This window comes from Salarias fasciatus, chromosome 18 (assembly GCF_902148845.1).
Source record: "Salarias fasciatus chromosome 18, fSalaFa1.1, whole genome shotgun sequence".
Lineage (NCBI taxonomy): Eukaryota > Metazoa > Chordata > Actinopteri > Blenniiformes > Blenniidae > Salarias > Salarias fasciatus.
The window spans coordinates 6542908-6556619 of NC_043762.1; the positions used below are offsets into that span (position 1 = coordinate 6542908).

A 13712-nucleotide genomic window follows, 5' to 3' on the forward strand; every position below is an offset into this window, starting at 1 on the left:
ATCAATATAGTAAAAAGCTGATCATTTTGCTGTTTAGCTATTGATCTGATAAAATTAACCTTAAATCCATTAGCAACTATTAGTATTTTCAAAGTAAAGCAGCTAAGTATCAAAGTAAGCTTTTCCTGTGTAATCCAGCATTTTACGTCTTTCTCCTCCCAAAGAATCATTGTTAGTGAATATGCTTAACATTTGCCGCACTTAAACCAGTAAACACTTTAATCCCTGAGTTTGACTGAAAATATAATGAAATGCATTTTGGCCAACAAGAAGCTCAGTGGAACATTTCAGCCTCCAAAATGCTTCACGTGTTCATAACAGTGTGTTTTAGTGTCAGAGTCCAGTCAGATGAAGGCGAGCAGGTGTGTGTTAGCAGCTGTATTTCAATCTGAATATGTGTGTGTGATTGTTTGACGTCCATCTTTGGATGTGCACTGTTTCCGATCTTCGTCCTGTTGTCCCTGGAGTTCGCTCTGGCTCTGTCCCGGCCTCTGATTGGGTGACTGCGCCGCTCTCTGGGCGCCGCCTGGGTTGGCGGAGGCGGAGCCTCAAAGTGTTGTTGTCTCCCTGTAGGTGGGCGCGTGCGGTGGGGGGATGCTGTCGGTGTGGAGGGGCCTGTGTGTGCGGGCCTCCTCCATGCCTCGTCTGGCTGTGGAGCCACAGGTACACCACACCTTCTCCCATACCTGTCCAGGAGCAGAGAGCTCCAGCTGGGCCACACCCCCCCTACAAACTCCCAGTTCCCACGACCCTGAATGCATCGCGAGGATGAGGATGAGCAGATCTCTTCACTGACCACTGACCAGTCACTTTCTGCAGAAATTGTTTGGTTTTCTAAAAATATACATTATGGACTGACATGTAAACAGCATTTAAAACAAGAAGGTGATTCACAGCAGCTTTTTGTAATTACTCAAAAAGCAACAAAATAGATACAAGGATATAAAACTCTGAATGCTCATGTAACACCCTGCATCCCTGAAAGTAAGTTATAACTGTATTTCTTATTTCAAAAGGAATTATGGTAGCATTTTAAATATGATATAAATTGAGTTTTTTTAGAATAGAATACCATAGCATAGAATAGAATGACCATGTTGTTGGGGGTCTTTTGTTCCTGGTTAGGGTCTCCAATGGCAAACAGGTCCTGGGGGACGAGCCAGACTAAAGCCAGTTCAGGCCCTTAATGAAAAATAAATCAAGGACGGTCACACGGTATGACGCAGCTGGGGCCCCACCCTGGAGCCAGGCCTGGGGGTGGGGCTCGCATGTGAGCTCCTGGTGGCCGGGCCTTTGCCCACGGGGCCCAGCCAGGTGGCCAGGTGCAGTGTGGATTGGGTGGCAGCTGACGTCGGGGTGTCCGGCGACCTGATCCCTGGACACAGAGACTGGCTCTTCAGACATGAATACTTTAAGAGGGGCTGGACTGGGGACTGGGGTGAGAAGCGGCGGGCTGGTGTGGGTTTGCTTTTAGCCCCACAGCTCAGCCGCCATGTGTTGGAGTTCAACATAGTGAACCAGAGAGTCATGTCCCCGGTCCTTCGGGTCAGAGATAGGTGCCTCACTGCTGTTTCGGCCTACAGGCCGAGCAGCAGTGCAGAGTACCCAGCGTTCTTGGAGTCCCTGGGAGGAGTGCTGGACAGAGCTCCGGCTGGGGACTCCATTGTTCTACTGGGGGACTTCAAGACCCATTTGGGCAGTGACAGTGAGACCTGGAGGGGGGTGATTGGGTCACACAGCCTCCCTGATCTGACCCCGAGTGGTGTTCTGTTACTGGACCTCTGTGTTAGTCACAGCTTGTCCTTAACCAACACATTGTTCGAGCACAGGGGGGTCCACAAGTGCTCTTGACACCAGGACACCCTAGGTGGAAGGGCAATGATCAACTTTGTTGTTGTTTCATCTGACCTCCGACCTCTGACCTTGTGTCTTGGACACTCGGATGAAGCAAGGAGTAGAGCTCTGTCAGCAGGGTTTTCAACTCCCATCTCCAGGAGAGCTTTTCCCAGATACCGTGGGAGGCTGGGTACGTGAAGTCCGAGTGGACCATGGTCTCCACCTCCATTGTTGAAGCTGCTGCTCGGAGCTGTGGTCTTAAGGTTTCTGGTGCCTGTCGTGGCGGAAACCCCCGAACCCGGTGGTGGACTCTGGAAGTGAGGGCTGCCATCAAGCTGAAGGAGTCCTATCGAGTCTTGCTGGCTCATGGGACTCCAGAAGCAGCTGACAGGTATCGGCAGGCCAAGCGAACTGCAGTCCAAGTGGTTGTGGAGTCAAAAACTAGGGTCTGGGAGGAGTTCGGGGAGGCCATGAAGGAGGACTACCGGTCAGCCTTGAAGAAATTCTGGCAAAGGGAAAGCAGAAAGAAATTTCAGGAGGGAAAGCAGGTCTCCACCAACACTGTTTACAGTGGAGGTGGGGAGCTGCTGACCTCAACTGGGGATATTATTGGGCGGTGGAAGGAATACTTCGAGGACCTCCTCAATCTTGTCACCGAGTCCACCTCTGGAAGAAGCAGAGGCTGAGGTCCCAGAGGTGGACTTGCCAATCACCCAAGCCGAAGCCACCGAGGTGGAGGTCCTCAGTGGCAGGGCACTTGACTGTGTTCCTTTTGGTGCCTTGTTGGGGGGGGGGGGGGGGGGGGGGGGGGGGGGGGGGGGGGGGGGGGGGGGGGGGGGGGTGCTTCAGGAGTACAGAGTCTCGTTCCCCTTATGTATGACCAAAGTAGGAGTGTGGTCCACATTGCCGGCAGTAAGTCGGACCTGTTGCCGGTGCATGTTGGACTCTGGCAGAACTGCCCTTTGTCACCGGTTCTGTTCAGAATTTTTTGGAACAGAATTTCTAAGAGTAGCCAGGGGCTGGAGGGGCTCTGGTTTGAGGACCACAGGACCTCGTCTCTGCTTTTTGCAGTTGATGTTGTCCTGTTGCCTTAAAGCGATACTTCAACATTTTGGCAAATTGGCCCATTTAGCGCAATTCCTTAGTCATTTCGAACAGCATACTTACTTTTTTTGTGAGGACGAGCTGTTGTTTATCCAGAGGTGAGTCGGGGAAGGTTTTCGGGACGGACACAATGGAAGTGGATGGTATTTTTGTTCCTCCTCATCAAACTCATCAAATACACAATCCAACAACCCCAAAACACTTTGGTGGACACGTTTTAATCCACACATTCACTACGCTGTGAAATATTAATGCAAAATTACGAGATTGAGTTGTTTATGCAAAGATTTCTAAGACGGAACTACTTACTAAACATGGCGTCTGGGCGTAGTGATTTCAAAATAAAAAGTAGTTCCCAGTATTTGCTTCAGTGTCGTAATGCTACAATATTATTTGTTGGTGTTCCACAGCGTAGTGAATGTGCGGATTATAATGTGTCCAACAAAGTGTTTGGGGGTTGTTGGATTTTGTATGGAGTAGAGCCGTTACTTCTCCACATCGAGGAGCCAGCTGAGGTGGCTCGGGCATCTGTTTAGGATGCCTCCTGGACGCCTCCCTGGGGAGGTGTTCCAGGCATGTGCCACCAGGAGGAGACCCCGGGGAAGACTCGTAACAGTCCGGAGGGACTATGTCTCTTGACTGTTCTGGAAACGCCTCGGGATCCTCCAGGAAAAGCTGGAGGAAGTGTCTGGGGACAGAGAAGTCTGGGCATCCCTACTTAGAGTCCTGCCCCCACGATCCAGTCATATATATGGATGGGTGGATGGATGGATGGATGGATGGATGGAGAATAGAAACACTTCATCAATCCCAGAGGGAAGTTCTTTGTAGCATCGTTCCACACAGAATAAATAGCAAAGAAAGTTAAATATCAAATCAGACAGAATATAAATAAGTGACAACAATCAGTGTTGATATTCACGGGCTTTACAGTAACTCCGACAAGAATAGAAAGAATGAATTTCACACAAAACACCTTCTACAAATTTACAAACAGAAGTTATCTTGAGATGTAATTCCACCTTGACTTGGACTGGATTCATCTCATGAGGAAATGAAACTGAGCAGTTTTGCCACAATAATTATGAAGCGTGGTCAGTGAGACTGCTCCTCCTCTTCTTCCTACTCTCTCCTCCTTTTCCTCCTCCTCCTCCTCCTCCTCCTCTTCCTCCTCCTTTTCCTCACTCTCCCCCTCTTCCTCCTCATTCTGCTCCTTTTCTTCCTTCTGCTCCTCCTCTTCCTCCTTCCTCCCTTCCTCCAACTCCTCCTCCTCCTCCTCCTCCTCACGCCCAGCTGGTCCTCTGTGCTCCGAGGCTGGACCTTGAGGACCCGGGTATAACTGCATGCTCTCCTGTGGGAGCGCCCGGTTCCTCACCTGCATGAGCTGCTGAGAGGTTTGAGTCCGGCGGACTTTGTTTTCTGGCTTTGGCTCTTGTGGGGAGTCCAGAGGGGGCTCGGTGTGTGTCGGCTCGGTGTGTGAGCCCTGAATGCTGATGGCTTGGTGTGTCCCTCTCATGGCAGCAGGTTAAAGGACGGACTGGCCTCCGCCTCTCTTCCTCCTGAGGATGCACTGCACTCTGAAGCATGAAAAGCACTTTGAGTTTCTCTGGATCGAGCATGTGAGATGTTCTGCTGCGCTCTTCTACCTGCCTTTTGTGTGTGTGTGTGTGTGTGTGTGTGTGTGTGTGTCTGTATGTGTGTGTGTGTGTTGTAGCAGGGGGAGGCTGCAGGCGGTTCCATGAAGCGCTCGGCCTCCACCGCTGGAGACCAGCGTGTGAACGGCCTGTGGCAGGAGGAGAAGAGTCCTGAAAGAGTGTACCGACCTCGACACAAGAGCTACAAGGCTGCAGGTCAGAGTGTGTGTGTGTGTGTGTGTGTGTGTGTGTGGCTGGGTAATGTGTACACGTTGTTGGTGCCGTTGTCATGGTGCCTTATCGTGTCTCGCTCTCGCAGTGGCCCGGTCTGAGCGTCACAGTGAGCGAGGCCGGTCCAAGGAGACCTGCCACCTGCTGTCGCCCGACACGTCTCGCTGTAACTCGGAGGAGAGAAGCCAGCAGGCGTCTCGATCGTCCAGCGGGGAGAGAGAGAGAGCTCAGGACAAACAGGTGTGGTACTCACACACACACACACACGGAGCTCTGAGCTGCAGGCTGTGGCGTGGCGTGGCGCTGTGAGGACGTGGTCGTCTCTGCTGATTGGTCGCCTCCGTCTGTCTCCAGGGAAACAGCTCGGACAGCCCGGTGCCGTCCACCTCTGAGTCCAGCACTCCCAGCGGGCGGCGCCCTCTATCGCAGACCCCGACACGCTCCCGTCCTCACATCTCCTACTCGCCGCTAGTGTGCCGCACGCAGGCGGCGGCGGGCGAGGACGAGGACGAGCAGGGGAGCCCGGAGACGTCCAGGCGGGGGGCGTCCACGTGGGAGGAGCGGGAGATGGCGGCGGGGGGCAGCGAGACCGACCTGCAGGCGTCGCCGCCGCCTCGGCGTTACCCCTCCGAGCCCTTCCTGGCCTCGCAGGACGACGAGCACAGCCCGGACCCGTCCGGCCCCATGGAGACGCTGACCTTCGAGGCGGCGGTGGCGTGCAGCCTGGGACGCGCCAACACCATCAGCTCGGCGCGCCCGCGGTTGCGGTCGGGCTGGCACGTCCCCAACGGACACTTCCGGAAGCGTCTGGCGCAGACCGCCTCGGTGCCGGGCTGCGACCCCCTGAGCGACACAGAGGAGGACGACCGGTGCTAGGGACGGTGCCGGTTCGAATCCCGGCCGGGAGTCATGGGACGAAGGGTAACGGGACCCGTTCTGCTTCAGTGTCCAGAGCTCCTCAGTCCTCTGACGGTCAAACCGGAGCAGAACAATTCTTCCTGAAACGGTAGTTGCTATTTCACACAGAACACTGACAGTAAAGTCCACAGCTGAGTTCTGCCTGACGACGGAGAGTGAGACCCAGAGGAACGCAGAACCTCGTCCCGGCTCCGACTGCAATCCAAAAGTCAGCTTTTCTTCCTTCCTGCAGCGATTCTGTTTGTCCGAAATAATCAGTTCTGGAGACAAGCGAGGTCCAAAGAAGAATTTCTGTCGCTCACAGTGAAAACAAACCGTTTACAGTTCATCGGGTTCTGCTGGTGGAGTCGACAAGACAGCAGAAGGTTCACAAACCGTCCACATCACAGACCGCTTCAGGCAGCAACCACCTTCCACTGGTACCGACACCCACTGAATCCGCTTCTGGAGGCAGAAACCGTCTAATGACCCCTGGTCTCCGAGGTTCTGAGTGATCACTGCAGGTTAATAACGTTCTACTCTCCTGAAGACCATGGTTACCACCGGTTCTCTGGATCGGCACATTGTCTCCGAAGTAAAATCCTTCACTACCAGTCTGGTTTGGAGGCGTTGGGATCCTCTGATGGTTCTCCCCAACAGCTGACGACCATCTGCGACTGTGGTTCTGCAGGTTGTTTCCTTCCATCAACAACGAGGTTCTGGCAACAGACGTTCTCCACTGAGCAATCAGCTGATTCCTCCCCTGAGAACCAGACGGACTTCAGGCCTGAACCACCTAAAACCCTGATTTTTTTTTCATTTTCTTCATCCCCAAACAATCAGTCATCTCCAAATCACGCGCTGGTTCAGTTCTCATGAGTTCCTCTGGGACTCTTGTTCTCCGGCAGCCCGAGGAATCGAACACGACTGAAACGAAGGAGGAGATTCTGTCGTTTGTGTTGACGATGTTGAGATGTTTATCAGTGCAGTGTGTGAATATGGAACTGCATTTTCACACCAATTACCTGTTCTTGTAAATACGTTGTGATACACACACACACACACACGCACACACACATGTTTATTAGACCACAAGCCATCCCGAGGAGGTGATTCTTTACCAACGTGGACACTGACAAGTTAAACTCTCACTAATGCTGGATTTTTTTACAGTGTGAATGGATGTGCCGGAGGAAAAGCGCCTGATTTTCCTCGTCCGTTTTCTTTTTTTTTTGGTATTGAACTTAATAAGTTGTGAGATATGCATACACTTATAGAACAACATAGAAAAGATGCTTTCTTGTTAATTCACGTGCACTATTGTTCAATCATGCCTCCACCAAAACCTTTAAAAAAAAAAAAAAGGATGGATTCTCTTTAATTATCTTTCGAAAACATGCTTTTAGTTTTGTTTTTAACCAGTTTAAGCCCTTTAAATGAGAATTTTATTCCCACTAATCCATTTTGAAGTTAATTTTCAGGTGTTTGAGTTACTACCTGACAACAAATCCTTCATCTGTTTTCACTCTTTTCTTAAATGTGAATATTGTACGACGCGCTGCAGGCGCCTCGTGACATCCTGCTTCACAGATCAACATTGCTCTATTACTTACTAATAATGTACAGAGGATTTATGCTGTTTGTAACATTTAGAGAGGAAGAAATAAGGCGCAGAGGGGAAGGAGTCCCTGGAAATGTTCATTTTAAGGTTTGTGTATTTGTTTGATTTGCCTGAAGAAGGCCGATTCTGTGAAACTCACTTAACCAAAAACATGGAGATTTGTATCATAAGTTCCTGGAATGCAAATACTTTGTGGGTTTTTATGTGTACAATAGCTGTATATAATAATAAAGGTGTCCTCAAGGTGCCCTGTTATGGGATCTCTCTTTTTTATCTTACATTGTGACATTTCTACCAAAGAATTAGTAAATCAGATGCAAAAAAACTCCTAAAAATATATAAGTTCTCTCATCTAATATAATTCTAATGTAGAAATTAAATTACATGGTGGAATTTTTATCAGGTATGAGTAAAATGTTCTTGATACGACGCAGAATACTGATAATGTATTGAGAGTATTTAAAATGTACTTGAAGCTTTCAGGAGAGCAATGAAGAAGAGAAGAGCAAGATTCGCGTTACAATTTTAAATTCCTTTTCAGTACTGAAGCATCCGGAGGAACCACAGTCAGGCCAGAAACAGGCTGTAATGAAGCTCAGCGTCCGCCAGGGGGCGGGGTCAGACAGAGGAACGTGCAGATGTAACGCGGTGACGTCATGACGCAGCATTGATGGACGCCTCATTTTAAGTTCTTTAAATGAGACTTTAAAGTGAAGGAAAGTCAGTTCGCCGTGAAATAAAACTTATTAATTCTGAGCAGAACATTCTTAAGCTTAATATTCTGAATACTTATGTCTCACAGATGACTTTTAATTTTACGAAAACATGAAAAAAGCTGCAAATGGTTGAAACTAATCAACACTAGGAACATAATGTGAAGTTTTAGATGTGGCGCTGACTCTGGTGGAAACATAACAGCCTGTTTATGAATGTGTCCGGATACTTTGACCTCAGTGATTCCTGCTGAGTTAATGTGAAGCATTCATCTTACACCAGTTTTACAAACGCTGCTGATTCGGGACAAAAACGAACAAAGTAACACGGTTGTTTTGGTTTTGTAAATCTGCACATATTTCAGTTTTTGTGTTTGAATAAGCGGCCGCTTTTCACCTGGAACGTCATGAAGTCTTAGTTTTCTGCTCATGTTTTGTTTGTTAGGTATAAAACAGACAAGACATAAAACGACCAAACTCCTCCACTCAGCAGCCGCTCCTGTCTTTATTCCGCTGTGAATAAAGTCTGAACTAAAGTCCGGACGAAGTGAATTAAGGGAAAATGTCAGAATGAAGGAGTTTGAAGAGCGGAATGAGCGCTGAATGCAGTGCAGCGCAGTACCTGAGTCCACCACAGGGGGGCGCGTGGAAGCGACCACGAGCCCGTGTTGTGTGTGTGTGTGTGTGTTAGTACATTTTGTCTCAAACATTTTCTTTTCAAATTTATTGTCTCGGATGAACCTCAGCTGACGCACACACACACACAAATACTCACACGCACACAGCTGATGCGCGCCCACGCGGCTCGGTCCCTTCCTCCAAGGGGGGCGTTGCGGCTGCGGCTCGCGCGCCCGGCGGACCAATCAGAGACGATCCGTCCCAGTTCCTGCTCTTATAAATGCGGCCGGAGCCGGAGCGTCGGTACCGGAGGATGAGACAGACCGAGAAGAAGCTTCGTCCCGCCGCACACCGGAGCCGCAAGCCGTCCGTTCAGCTCCCGCTTCTCCTCATCTCTACAGGTACACGCTGCACACACTCTGTGTGTGTGTGTGTGTGTGTGTGTGTGTGTGTGTGTGTGTGTGTGTGTGTGTGTGTGTGTGTGTGTGTGTGTTGTTTGCGTGTGTACTTAGACTTTTCCATTCCCTCATTAGAAAGTGCGACTTTTTCTGTGTTTTGGTTTTTTTTTTCTTTTCTTTTTTTACAATTTAATTGCGTTTTTTCGGTGTTCTTGCGGACGCCGTCTCCATGACAATAACAAAGGAGCCACATTACGCAACATTGCCTCAGTGTGCGGGACGGGCGGGTGCGGGGAAAGCCACGCAGGCGGCAGCAGATGCGCTGGTCTGAGGCTTGTTGCGCGCTTCTTTGTGCGTTCAGGCTCTCGTGTTTGCGCTGTTTGCTGGGTTTTATTGCGGACGGGCTTCACGCGCAGAGCGCAGGAAGAGGCTGGTCCGTGCGTTTTGCGCGTCTCTTTGTGTTCCTCGTCTCGTGACGCCTGTTTTTTTTTTTCCTCTGTCTCTCTCTGGTGTTTTTCTGCACAGAGTAGCGGAAAAACCCCAGAAAGCGCCAGCAGAGCGTTCCTTGTGTTCTCCTCGGTCTTTACACCCTCCCCCCTCTCCTCTGGAGGACAAAAACAATGCTGCTGCTTTTGTGTTTTCTGCGCCCCCCACCCCCCACTCCCCCACTCCGTTATGCAACATGTGCTCCAGCCTCTTACCTGCCCCCCTCTGCCCCCTCAGGTGTGTTATAGCAGTAAGGAAAGATGGCCGTGTCGTCCAGCGCCGCCCTCAGCAAGGCCGTGAAGCAGCAGTACATGCAGCTTCCTCAGGGGGACAAAGTCCAGGCCATGTACATCTGGATCGACGGGACCGGGGAGGGACTCCGCTGCAAGACCCGGACCCTGGACTCCGAGCCCAAGAGCGTCGAAGGTAAGAGTCGAACCCTGGTCTCCACGGCGTCTGGCGGCGTGCGGTGTGTTTGAGCGCTGCTCTTCCTCCCGCAGACCTCCCGGAGTGGAACTTCGACGGATCCAGCACCTACCAGTCCGAAGGCTCCAACAGCGACATGTACCTGATCCCCTCGGCCATATTCAGAGACCCCTTCCGCAAAGACCCCAACAAACTGGTGCTGTGTGAAGTCCTCAAGTACAACCGCAAACCTGCCGGTACGACACACACACACACACACACAGCCTTTTTATAGAGCCTCCATGTAGTAAACGTTCCTGCTTTTGACTTGCTTGAGACTTTAAAAGTGCCAGCTATAGTAGGTTTATGGGTCCTTCCTCTTCTGTTCGTATTCTTTAAAGTGTTCAGCTCTGTTTATTGTGAAGGACCCACACTGGTTCTACATCAGGACTTGTAGTGGTACTCCAGCAGAAATAATGACACTGAAGTCGGTAGCAGAAATCAAATCCTACAGGATTTTGTTTTAAAACCATTACCTCAGGATCTACTGGAGGTATCACTTTATAACCACATTTAAAGTTACAAATACTGACTTCTCTATAATAAACTAAAATGTCATTGGTGGGTATTTTGTTACTTCAGTGACGGAGTTCATTCAGTTTATAAGTGAGGTTCAGAACATTGAGCTCTGACCTAATTTTTTTATTCAGCCACACCTGTTAATGCTACAGTGCCAGTGAAACTAAAGCACTTAACTAAATATAGCACTTCAATGTTACCTCAACTAATAGTTACCGTGTCTTCCTCTAAACTTTAACGTCACTGTAAGTTTCAGGGAAGTTCTTTTGTTCTCTAACATGCGAGATGTCCTGATTGGCTGTTGGGTGCAGACTGGGCTGCGCATCGCTCTAGAAGGCCTGTGAAGGGAGTGTGTTGTTGCTGAATGCAGAAGAAATAACAAATCGGAAAAGTAAAGTTATGATGTTCAGAAGAACAGAAGCTCTCACCTATTGTAGTTTTTATATAAGCATTCTGTCAAATCAGAAGAACTGCTACTAGTCTGATTAGATTCATTACATGATAACTGAGCATGAACTAAGGCTGTCGCTGAAGGGCCTAAAGCTTTCTCTGATCAGAGCTGGTCCTCAGCCTTTCCAGTGAGGATCCGGAGCTCTAACGCCAACGTCTCTCTGCAGAAACCAACCTAAGGATCAACTGCAACAAGGTGATGGACATGGTGAAGGACCAGCACCCCTGGTTTGGCATGGAGCAGGAGTACACCATCCTGGGCACGGATGGACACCCGTTCGGCTGGCCATCCAACGGATTCCCCGGGCCGCAGGGTGAGCGACCACTCTGAAAGCTGACTGCCCTTCCTTCTCAAGGAGCCAGAGGCTGAACTCTCTCTGTGTTTCCAGGTCCGTATTACTGTGGTGTTGGGGCGGACAAGGCCTACGGCCGGGACATCGTGGAGGCTCATTACAGAGCCTGTCTGTACGCCGGAGTCAAGATCTGCGGCACCAACGCTGAAGTGATGCCAGCTCAGGTAAATAGAAAAGACCAGATGCTTGTTTCTGTCGCGTTAGTCAGGGTTTCTACACCGGAGCCTCTGCTGGGTGTTTGGGTCAGAGAGAAAGAAGGGACTGATTTTTTTTTTTTTTGTTTTTTAATCTTTCTCAGGAACAGTCTAGAAGGGTTCTGTCAGAAACTCATGGTTGAGTTGTGTAACTTAGTCTTTTGGTTTTAGTCATTCAGTCTCCTCTTCCTCTGGAGCTCAGTAACTTTCTGCGGTTGGCGTCAATATTTTGACAGTGAAGTCTCTACAAGGCTCCTGTTCTTGCTGTATGCTGATGACTTGCCGTTCTTTGTGCAGTGGGAGTTCCAGGTTGGCCCGTGCGAGGGGATCGAGATGGGCGACCATCTGTGGGCGGCGCGTTTCATCCTGCACCGCGTCTGTGAGGATTTCGGCGTGGTGGCGTCCTTCGACCCCAAGCCGATCCCCGGGAACTGGAACGGCGCCGGCTGCCACACCAACTTCAGCACCAAGGAGATGAGGGAAGACGGCGGTTTGAAGTGAGTGCCGCGGCTTCCTGCGGTCCGGTGTTTCAGTTTGGTGGTTTTGATGTTTTGGGTTAATGTTTTCCTGTCCTGCTTTCAGAGCCATTGAGGATAGCATCGAGAAGCTGGCCAAGAGGCACCGCTATCACATTCGTGCCTACGACCCTAAAGGGGGCCTGGATAACGCCCGCCGCCTCACCGGCCACCACGAAACCTCAAACATCAACGAGTTCTCGGCCGGCGTGGCAAACCGCGGCGCCAGCATCCGCATTCCCCGCAGCGTGGGCCAAGACAAGAAAGGCTACTTCGAAGACCGCCGCCCGTCGGCCAACTGCGACCCGTACGCCGTGACCGAGGCGCTGATACGCACCTGTTTGCTGAGCGAGGAGGGCGACGAACCCACGGAATACTGAACACTCATGGACTGACTCCCGCCGCCCTCCCAACGCCGTCGTCTCAAACTAGAACTGTGTTTTTCTTTCTTTTCTTTTATTTTCTGCTTTCCCGCTGATTTTAATCTGCATTTTTAATGGCTTCAAGTTGACTGGTCAACTTAGTATCGTGACAGGGTGGCGCCCCCTCCCCTCCATCCCCCATCCCCCCGGTGTGAGCTGGTCATGTGCAGGGTACGTCCTTCCCCTCGTCTTTAGAAGGGACGGGCTTTTGTAACACTGTTTTCTAGCCCCTGTCATATCATTCCCCCTGTCCTCGTTGGTGACTAAACTGAACTAAAAGCACACGGACACTGCAGATTAGAGCTGCCGAGGCTGGAGAGCGACGCGTACCTAATCTTAATCTAGTTCATGTACTGTTAAAATATGTCGACCTGCCTTTTCTCAGCTGTCCAGTCTTCAATGTTACTAACTGTATTTTCTGACGTGTATATTTGGAAATGGCGATGTTTGGTGTCACTCGGGGTCGTGACCTGTTGGGCCGCGCTCTGTCTGTACCCACTTGTAACTTCTTCACATGTTGTGGATTTGTCCATAATGCCATTTGTAGATTTCCTCAAGGAGTTTTATCCTTTTGTTAACTGAGATATATTGTAAATCACCTGATTTGTAAAACATCATGTTTACCAGACTTGGTGTTTTTTATTGATACATTTAAAACTTTTATTTTTATCACAACTCTTGACTTTAAGACCTTTTCTTTCTTTTCCTCAGGAATTTTAAACAATTAGTGTCAGAGTCTCGGGCTTTTCCACAGAACAGAAACCACACAGAGCTGCAATCATGAGAAACTCATACTGTTAATAAGGAACATGACGCTGCTCTTAAGTTTTTCCATCTGGATGATTCACACATCCTGAGTCAGTTTGTCTTTCACAACAGCTCAGAGCAGTTTGTAATAAGGTGCAGGTCAAACCAGCTCCAGCGGATCAAGGAAAAGACCTTAATTAAATACAACCTTCGCAACAAAGTTCAGAGTTGGCTCGCAATAGTGACATGACGGATCCAAGACAGAAGAAAGGGCAAAGCAGATCCTTTATACTAACGTTGCGGTGTTTCCTTGTTTGGAAAACCAAGCAACAGAAATTGTCATACTTCAACCCGTCTTACCGGCAGCAGGAACCAATCAAAGAAATAACTTTCAAAAGGAGTCAGTGCGTGAGTCTAGTTTATAAAAGAATAACTGGTATCAATGGGACCAAAAGTTGATGTGGCCCAAGATGGCTGCTTAGCTCCTATGCCAGGTTAAAGCATTCATT

The 13712-nt window shown here is 49.7% G+C and overlaps 2 protein-coding genes and 1 long non-coding RNA gene across 3 annotated transcripts in view; 2 read left to right on the forward strand and 1 right to left on the reverse strand.

Annotated features, from left to right (window-relative positions):
* The window catches only part of cacna1eb (calcium channel, voltage-dependent, R type, alpha 1E subunit b), a 49511-nt gene extending 43758 nt beyond the window's left edge, over positions 1–5753 (forward strand). The window contains 4 exon segments of the mRNA XM_030114195.1: positions 574–663; positions 4658–4790; positions 4894–5045; positions 5160–5753. Of these exon segments, the coding sequence (XP_029970055.1) occupies positions 574–663; positions 4658–4790; positions 4894–5045; positions 5160–5681 (897 nt within the window). The 3' untranslated portion in view covers positions 5682–5753.
* On the reverse strand, positions 4092–4627 carry LOC115404860 (uncharacterized). Its single transcript, XR_003933381.1, has 3 exons — positions 4512–4627; positions 4281–4291; positions 4092–4114 (listed from the first exon to the last, which is right to left on the reverse strand). It is a non-coding gene; the product is annotated as an uncharacterized LOC115404860 (long non-coding RNA).
* Positions 5754–8924: 3171 nt separating the features above from the next.
* Positions 8925–13131, forward strand: LOC115405182 (glutamine synthetase). Its single transcript, XM_030114674.1, has 7 exons — positions 8925–9055; positions 9776–9964; positions 10039–10200; positions 11140–11286; positions 11362–11489; positions 11817–12016; positions 12102–13131. The coding sequence occupies exons 2-7, from the start codon at positions 9799–9801 to the stop codon at positions 12412–12414; spliced, it is 1116 nt and encodes a 371-aa protein (XP_029970534.1). The 5' UTR covers positions 8925–9055; positions 9776–9798; the 3' UTR covers positions 12415–13131.
* Positions 13132–13712: the final 581 nt, after the last annotated feature.